Below are 9,726 nucleotides of genomic sequence, written 5' to 3'. Positions count from 1 at the left end.
AGCGCGTGTGGTAATTCGAATCACCACATACCAACTAAAAGTCTCATTGCTACACAACTCAAAGGGTAGAGGAAGAGTAATGATTATAAACCTTACCCTTCCTTTTTATTCTTTAAATGTGGGACAAAAGATAAAAAAAGACTCTTCATATTTTTTTAAGCAAACTTTGAATTTCTACTCTTATAAAAATTGAAAAATTATACCTTTAGTAGTTTAGTTAAAAGGTTTTGCTATTTGACGCTCTAGTATTTCCTACTAACATCCTAAATACAGTATTTTTATATTATATATATTTATACCTCCATTTTTTCTCTCTTCTTTCCTTCCCCTCCTTCGTTCCCTTCACCGCCATTACAGCCACCAACACTGCTGACTTGGAAGGGAAAGTGAATAAAAAAGGAGAGAAAATTCAAAATTAAAAAATACGGTATATTATACGTATTTAGGGCGTTACTACTTACTACTAGTTTTTATATGCACGCGATGCGTGCGAAAGTACGTAGAAATTTTTTTTAGGAAATGTAGAAAATTAAATTAATTGCTAATTATATTTAATAAATTAGGGATATTTGAATTGTTGATGGTTTTCTTTTTGTAATGTCTTTTTTTATTTTTTATATTAATGAGGTAGTTTCCTTTTTATTTTTAAATTAAAGTAAGTAGTTAGAATAGAGATGTAATGAGAGTAAAATGGAATTTCTAATATTTTGGCATCCTACCCCTCTTCCCCGATATAGAATAGAGATGAAATTCTAGGGCGTAGTTAAATTAACTCTATTTGAGGCCAAGACGACACAAAACCTACTCCTACTAGAAGGATTAAAAGCGCACATCGACACATCTATTTGATTCTCTCACATGATCGATTCAGGAAAAACAAAAAAGAGAGATTGACGAAAGGGGTTTGAAAAATTGCGATGGATGATGGAGCAGCCTCATGGGAAGGACGGAAGGGTCGTCGTTCACGGCGTGTGCCTTCATTAAATCCAAAATATACTAACGGCACCGATACTAGGTATATTTTATTTTCTTTTTAGTAAACTAGTTGCTTTCTTTGTTTAATTGTTCAATTGTCTTTGAAAAGAATCGATGAATTATAAACTTGAATTATGTGGTTGCAATATATTACTCTTGATTCCTTGTTTCTGGGTTTTTTTTTCTTTTTGACAATTGGGGAATTTGCAAAAATTAAATCAGCAATCATGGGAACATAAGGGTATAGAGTTGGGAATGGTTGGAAAGAAAAGTATACAGCAAAACGTTTGATTCTGGTTTATGTGCTCGATGATTTTTGGTTTTGTGCTTGGATAGTTATATCATTGGTTGCATTATTTGCTTTTACTGCGATAACGGGAGTTACTCCAAGTATTGCTTGACGTAAAACTGAGTGGATTTGTTTCTGTCTTCTGTTGAATTTTTTTCACGGCTCAGATAGAGAATTTGATAAGCCAATGATTTTTTTGTTAATATACTCTAATTTGGTCATACCTTTGTTCAGACGAATACATAATTTTAGAGGAAAGCCTGCTCGGTTTGTTAAAGTTGGCTGCACTTACGAGTTGAAACCACTAAATTGGTCCAAACGTGATGAATTCAGGTACTCTTTTCTTTCAAGGCCTTTATTATCTACATACTCTATTTGTGGTATTTGATCTTCTTAAAGCCCGATTCTGTTTCATGCTTGTTTTTGTTGGTTTTGGTTAGACAACGAGACTCTCGTACACTGCATTTCCGCAAAAGAATGAAGGTTCCATCAGCCAAATGTGACTCCCCTTACAAGTTGCGACCATTGTCTGTGCCTGGTTTTTCATCTTTTCAATCCAAACAGCCGCACAACCCGAGAGTATCCAGGTTACCTTCTTTTTTGTAAGGCTTTATTGATTAGTGCGTTCAACAGTATTGCTTGAAGTTGAAATCTAGCTGCTCACTTAAGGAGATGCTTGAAATGGAATTTGCTTCGATTTTGTCAATTCGAGAATTGATTTTATTGCTCTACATACAAATATCAAAACCATAAAGAAGATTTTTTTCACTTTGAAATTTGTGGACTTTGCTATTTTTTCCATTTTCTCGAGGGAAGAATTAATTGTTCAACGTCAAAAGGGGAGCTTTGGGCTAGTAGCAATATTCTGCATTCTATCCATAGTTTCTTTGCGTTTCTCCCTTCTTGTTCATGTTTGGTAATCAAAATTGTGGTTTCATGTATGTAAATGATCGTATTCTTTCTGAAATATGAAGGTCTCATTAGTAGAGGGTTGAAAACAGAACAAGGGTCAGCTTTAAGTGGATTTTAGCCTCCCAAATTCTGACTTTTAGTATCCTACAAGTAGTAATTAAGGAAAACAATGAGGGATTATATAAGGAAGTCTTTTGTTACGAGCTAGGTAATTGGGAACCCGATTCCAGATGTTCTTGAAAATATAAGAATGACACATCAAAATAAGATTTCGCTTGTCATGCATAGTAGATACCCGTCTGATCCTCTTTTTTCTTTTCTTGGCCTCTTGTCTGTGTATATGGACTAATGACAGTGTTAAGAATCACTTGTCCGTGAACATACCGAAAACAAATTTTCTGCACCCTCAGTACTGAAATAAGGCAAGGTTGTTCATGATCAGTAGACAGGAAACCTGTGACCTGTCTGCATAATAGACGGCTAAACTCATGAGTATCAGTCGTGTTAGCTTGGATTTTTATATTGCTCTAGGTTACCAGCTCTCGACTGTTTCTCGTACCCATATATATTCTGATGTCTGTTATGATAACTTGGGGCAGCTACTTATTGTCAAGTGTGGGAGATGATGATTTTGATGAGGAATCTGAAGCTAGTAGAAAAGAATATGCAACTATTGCTTTACAAAAACGGAATGCATTTCACAAAGTATCTTTTGAGCTCGTGGAAATTGGGCCCCTAGCTTCAGGTTACAGTTCAGCGGCGTATTTTGCATTTAAACTTCAAGGCTAGAAACAATGATGAACCTGGTGCTTCGGTGCAGACCTTTTTCACTGAAATGATCAAAACTAACAGGAATGTCGTCAGTCTTACGTGTGTCCGCTGCTTGGGGCCAAGCAGCTCATTACCAGGTTACGTACTGTGAACCATGGATGATTTGACGTCAGAATTTTTGTACTGTCTTTTTTTCGTACTCTTTCCACTCGTGATTATCATTATGAGAAAACTTTTTCCACCTTCTTGCAGAGAAAGCCAAGATTGTTGGCTGCTTATATTGTTCTTCTCACAATATTCATCATCCTGGTGAGAGCTTGTTGAATGTTTATCATAATGGTAGGGAATATTATTGGACGACTTTGGAGTACCAAATCAATAAGCTATACGATTTCGTATGGAAGAGGTATATTGAGGGATTCTCTTTATTGCTTATATATTCTGGTGCCTTTTTTTAAGTTGAATTGTTCCATAGTATGTCTTTGTAGTCAGCAATTTGTCAGGATTGGTTTGAAAATTCTCGCAATGATCTTTAATATAGTTCTTGCTAAAATTGATTACATTTTTCATCCTTAGAAAATTAGTATAACAAAGTGTTAGCATAATTCTGATTTACTTCTATTTTCCTCCCCCATCAAAAAATATAAATGAATATAGTGAAGAGGAAGACTTCATTCCTAGGTTCTCGCATCCTGGACTCAAGTACTTTGGCAAGCACTATCAAGAGACAGCATCTCTACTTCCAACTGCTGCCTTAAGCCTGTTTAATAGCGAGAAAAAGGTGTGTGTTCTTTTAATTAGTCTCTCTTTTTCTGACCAACAAGGCAACAATAAATACCTTCTGCTGTATTATTTTCTTTCCAACCATTCCCAACTGTATATCCTTATGTTTCCATGATTGCTGAATTACAGGACACATACTTTGAGTTTGTGAAGCCTGGCTTCTCTGGAAGATCATATACATCGCTGGGTTGGCTTATTCATATGAACTTTGAGGCTAAGAACAAGGATGATCCTGATGCTCCAGTTCAGATTTTCTTTGCTGAATATATGTGTGGTTTCGATTTTGTCTTTGCTGTCTTTTGTGAACGCTTAGGTCCATCCGATTCCCCTTTTCCAGGTATAAGTTTGTACTTAATAATTAACTTTGTCTCTTGTACATCAATTTGTTGTTATAATTAGTAGGATACAATGACAATCCTTTTGACAATTTTGATGTCACCAACTTACAGAGGAAGCTAAACAAGGTTGCACTATTTGTGGTTCTTGCTGTGTTCGTCATCCTCTAGGTCCAGGGTACATGAATGGACGGGAATATTTGGATTATTATGATTGATGCTACGATAAAGCTTAAGTTGTATGTGTGTATATGCTGAGCGGTTGAGACAAGAGTTAGCCTTTTTAGTTTCATGCTTAAATTCTGTTTTAGGTCATTTTAACTCTAAAATTTTAGGTTTCTATATGCCCTTTTTGCTTCTCCATATGGGGCTTAGGCTTGAGTAATAAATGTTTCTCCGTCTGTCAAGGTAAAAAGAGTAATGTTAATATATTATATGCTCTTTTGATTGTGTTCTATTTTTCATCTTGCTTTGTAGTGTCGTTTGTCAAATGTGGATTAAAGAAAAAAAATACGAATGCGGGTAGTACTTCATAAATTTGTTATAGATTATGCTGTCAATTTCAGCTATCTTAGTGGTCGAGCGAAAGCAAAGATGCAGAAATTGAGAAAATAATAGACATGAAAATTTGGCAATAGAAGTAATGTGAATAGACACACAATGGCTAACTGGAGGTTCTAGAATTATCTGATTATTGTCAATTTAAAAGGTGAAGTTAGGCGGCAAAGGTGCAAAGCATATATAAATCGACATACAATTTGTAGGCAAGAAGTATCATAAAGAAAATTTGGGCCGCAACTCAACAATTTCCACCTTGGACCAAATTATATACATGTACTTGTCGTATGAACTTGAAAGAGTATTATGCATACAAGTCACTAGTTGAACCCGATTGGAGATTGTGCGTAGAAATATCAAATATTTGACGTTTGAGATGTGTTGATGCCAAACCAGGATTGTGTATGAAAAATCATAATTGAAGGCCCTTGTAACATATAGAGACTTTTATCTCTAATAGCCATCATAAGTTCATGAGCATTTTTGGAGACTTTAGGTATTCTACCTTGGTCAAAATCTTGGACCCTTTAGCATCATGAGTGCTCAAAGTGATGATATGTTCTCCTTTAAATCAAAAACATATTGGACATTGAACAAAATCCTGACCTTATGATCATGTTTCTTGATCCAAACGGAGTGAACATCACGAACAATGCAACAGGAACCGTTGCCCATAGAGGCGAGTTTATTCTTCAGCGATTTACAAATCGATCCTTTTGAGAATAAACATGGTATTAGGTGCAACCGGAGTCAAGCGTCTAATTACGAAGTCTACTTCTTCAAGGAGGAGTAGTCAAATAACATAATCATATTATGTTTCATCAAAATCAACTTCCTCATTTGGTGTACGATTTAGATTTATGCTTACTCCAAATCCGATCCGAACAAAATTTGGATTTTAGATTTGACAAATACCTTTTGAGAACGTATTTGGAGTATAATTAGCGAAACTGGATGATTAGGAGCATTTGGAAGAAAGACACATTGCATATGGATTGTTTAGATATTTTATAGTACGAGTTTGAGCGAAAACAAAGTGGAAAATCATCAGAAGAAATGTGAAAAATGAGTCACGTCTACTCTTCTTATCATAACTTTTGATGTACTTACTAGAATTGAACTTATTTGTTGACTCGGGCGATGCCCCAGGTCATTTACCAATGTGAATTTGAAGGATTGAACAAACACTTGAGAGAAGTGGCAAAAAAAGTTGTAGACATTGGATTGTGCTCGTGAAATAATCTTCCTTCTTTTAAATTTCTACATAGTAAATTATAATATGAACTATTGATCTGCATAACCATAGACTTGAAGAGAGTACATATATTGTTGAACCCTAGTTTTGATGATGACAAAGGAACAAAGATACAAACTAAGTAGTGAACTAATGAATTATTTAAGTGTATGATTTTTAAGGTATCAGTGAAAGGAACAAAGAGAATACTAAGTCAAGGAAGAAGTCAAGAGAGGATTTCGAAGACTAAATGAAGATGTTACCCTAATTGATACTGGAGCAGCATTGGAACAAGAAGAATAAAGCAAGACGTTTTTATTTTCAAGTTCCATTGTAAAGGAACAAATAATGTCGGTAAGGAACATTGACAGTCTTATTTGAATGAGAGTTTGTTCCTTTCTAAGGAACAAACTAATTGGCACTAATCAAATCTGTTAAAGGAACTTAACAAGTAAAAGGAACTAGACTTAGGCTTGAAGCAGTATAACGGTTCACTCATGGAAGTTGAATAAGTCATGCCTATATAATAGGTAACCATTTTTCAATCTAAGAGAAAATCTGTTTTTATGGAAAATCGGTTTAAGGAAAAGATTTTGTTTTTCGAAAAAAAACAAGAAAAATATTATCCGATTTTTTAAAGAAGTTTATTTAAAAGATAATATTTTCTTAAAGATTTAATTTCAGTTTTAATATTAAATCTGTTTTAATTTAAAATTGATTTTCGGATAATGCTCAAGTAATTCCTATAATCTAGGAGCAGTGACTAAAACATGTTCACGTCCAAGTAGAGATCATGGGATCATGGGATATGTTAAGGAACGTGTTCCTTAAGGGAAGGAACATCATGGGATAATGGTTTTTGACATGAACACGATTTTAATTCCCACGTTCTACATGATTGTCACTATAAATATTGAAGTCTAAATAAGTTCCAAATTGTGTCTGACTAAGTAATTAAGTGAGTTTAACTAATTAATGTACAGTGCCTTCATTCTCTCATAATAGCCATTTGTTCTTTGCTTACTTACTCTAATTCCACTAAGCTTATTTTGATCAATTGTATTTTGGTTTTTGGGGTAAGGGGACTTTGAGTGAAGTTCTGTAAGAGAGAAGCTTTGAGTAAAGCTAGCTAGTAAGAGTGAGAAAACTTCGAGTGAAGTTGAGAGGAACTGTTGTTAAGGGAACAGTGGCTCAGGAACTTGAGTTTAGGAACTCAAGGTGTGGCTCGAGAATAGAATTAGGTTGTAACAAAGTTGTTTGGCCTAATTAGTGAAAGAGTTGAGTTTAAAATCCCTAGGTCGAGGTTGTTTCTTCTTGTTGGGCCCAAGAAGTTTTTTCCTCGTAAAAATCCATTGTGTTCCTCTAGCTTGTTTATTGTTTAAGTTTAAATTTCCGCAAAAAGTTACGTTTATTTCTACACATACAAGTCACCCCCCCTCTTGTAGTGTTCCTAGGGAAATAACATATATATACATGTATACATGTACATGTATATATATAAAATTAATTACAAAGACTATAACACAACCTTATTTTTGAAATTTAGGTTAATATGTAAGAACATAACTGGATGCAATAATTAGGGAGGTTATGAAAATTTTAAGAATTTTTTGATAATATAATAATACTAAAAAGTAGAACAGATTATTCTTACCATTAGATTAATAAGTAATAATATATATATATATATGTTTTTAAAAAGAGAAATATTATGTTGTCTTTAAATAATTTTGTTTCCTACAAAGTCCGTGTAGACGGCTAGTTCAAAAGAAATTTAAGTTGCTCATATAGGTGAGTTTAAGAAAGAAAAAATGACTGAAATAATATGAACTTGCCCTCTATGAAGGGAAGAGTAGCAGTTGTACTTTTTACTTCTACGAGAATGTTAAGTTTTATGAGTCTCTCGAGTGTGTATTAGATGGTTGATCTGGATCTTTGATGGGTATGGAGCAAGCAAATGAAGGAGCGAGGTACTATTAGCAATGCACTTTTGCTTGGGCTATGTTGGCGAGCCACAGGAGCTACCAATTATGTGGGTCATAACTTTTGAGATAATTGCATGTAAATAATATGTCTCCTTAATAATTATTGTTATTATTATTATCATTAGTATCATTACTATTATATTATTATTATGGTTATTTTGACCATTTATATATTATTAATATTGAAGTTATGAGTGAAAGTTGGAAATTATCAATAACATATGATAATTGGATGTATGAGTTAATCAATGTAACCAAGTGGCAGTTATGATAAGGAATACAAATGGAATCTCGGATTAAGCTATGTATGAATTGAATTCTGGATTTGGAATAAAAGTATTCACTCTTGATTAAATGAATTGACGCATATGTGTACATGTGTTATGTGATGACTTGAATTAAAAACTATTGATCACTTAGAGTGAAATATTGGAGGAAAATGATGAACAACTACATGTTTTCTGGTTACTATACTGATTGTTTGTTACTTGTCTTCCTTCTATCTTGATCTGATCCAAGTAGAACGAGTGTGCACACTAGGACTACTCTATTTATGGCTATTATGATATTCATAGGTAGTTATTGGGGATAGACCCCGACCTACATTGTTGAAGTAAGTAGTTACTGGGGATTGACCACGGCTTACTGGTGTTCTCTTTCCTCTCCTTAAATAATTCAATTAATTGAATTAATTATGTGATTATTCATTGTATATATATATATATATATATATATATATATATGTATATATATTATATATGTATATATATATATATGTATATATATATATATGATATATATATATATGTATATATATATATATATGTATATATATATATATATGTATATATATATATGTATATATATATATATATATGTGTGTGTGCTATGCTTATTCCTATTAACGTACTAGTTTTACAAAGTATTTTTAACTTAAATATTTTACGGGATGGAGTTGGAATTACTCAGTTTTTTCTGATTTTTTGGAGTTTGTCTCTCTTGTTTCATTTCAATGTATTTGTGCAGGTGGGGGATCGACGCGGAATCAAAGGGAGATCACTTAGAGTTGTCATCCACTTAACTTATGATTTAGCTTCCATTGGAACTCTGAAACACTTAAGTAATTAGTAATATTTATGAACAATTTACTTGGTTGTAAAGATTAATTGATTTGAATTTAGTATGCTTTCACTAGCCTTGCATTTGTTTCCAAGGAGATAAGTGCAACGGTAGCAATCTCTTCGAGTCTAACCCTCATGGATTTTTCCCATCTCGAGCTTTAATTTATTAAATGAAAAAGGATTCGAGTTGGTAGGTGTGTTACAAAAGTAGTGTTCTCCTCTTTTGGTTTGTAAAAACTTTGAGAAACATAAAGCAGTTTGTATTTTCAAACTTTTTAATCCCCCTCCCTTTTATTGTTATTTTGTGGGTTGTGAAATGTGAAATTTGTGAGCACTAAGCACATTGATTAATTCTCCCCTCCCTTTTATTTTTATTTTGCAAACTAGGTAAATGAAGAAAATGACACTTATCAACTATGGATAAGATATTGGATTGGAATGGTGGCAGTGAGTTTGCATACTTTGAAACTTCGCATGAAACGCCAATACTCTCAACTTGAATGAGTTATTAAGACTCCGTTTCATAGGGTGTAAAATATTTTCTATGAAAATGAGTTTTCCTTTTCCTTTCATTTTCCGTTGTTTGGTTTGATAAGGGGTGTAAAACAAGGTTTCTATCAAGGGAGATTTAGGTGAAAATCATTTTCCTTTCAAAAAGAAGGGAAAACACATTTTACTCCCTCTTCCTTAACAACCTTTTACTATCCTCTTATCCATCCTCTCCCTTCCCCTTCCATTTTTCTCTTTTCCATAACTTTTTTTA

At 33.5% G+C, this 9,726-nt stretch overlaps 1 protein-coding gene across 1 annotated transcript; it reads left to right on the top strand.

Annotated features, from left to right (window-relative positions):
- Positions 1–802: 802 nt before the first annotated feature.
- Positions 803–4,522, top strand: LOC104900742 (hypothetical protein). The gene is made up of 8 exons (XM_010688246.4): positions 803–1,015; positions 1,499–1,597; positions 1,705–1,851; positions 2,776–3,084; positions 3,200–3,353; positions 3,605–3,728; positions 3,860–4,067; positions 4,180–4,522. Exons 4-8 carry the CDS (start codon positions 3,012–3,014, stop codon positions 4,281–4,283), a joined length of 663 nt encoding a protein of 220 aa, XP_010686548.2. The 5' UTR covers positions 803–1,015; positions 1,499–1,597; positions 1,705–1,851; positions 2,776–3,011; the 3' UTR covers positions 4,284–4,522.
- The last annotated feature ends 5,204 nt before the right edge of the window (positions 4,523–9,726 follow it).

This window comes from Beta vulgaris, chromosome 8 (assembly GCF_026745355.1).
Source record: "Beta vulgaris subsp. vulgaris cultivar EL10 chromosome 8, EL10.2, whole genome shotgun sequence".
Taxonomy (NCBI): Eukaryota; Viridiplantae; Streptophyta; class Magnoliopsida; order Caryophyllales; family Amaranthaceae; genus Beta; species Beta vulgaris.
The sequence above is the reverse complement of the archived record's forward strand: the minus strand, read 5'-3'. Positions and strand labels throughout refer to the sequence as shown.

Coding starts and splice junctions, on each gene's coding strand:
- LOC104900742 (XM_010688246.4), top strand. CDS start 3,012: ATGATCAAAACTAACAGGAATGTCGTCAGTCTTACGTGTGTCCGCTGC. Junction 3,085..3,199: donor GCCAAGCAGCTCATTACCAG/GTTACGTACTGT, acceptor ACCTTCTTGCAG/AGAAAGCCAAGATTGTTGGC. Junction 3,354..3,604: donor TACGATTTCGTATGGAAGAG/GTATATTGAGGG, acceptor AAATGAATATAG/TGAAGAGGAAGACTTCATTC.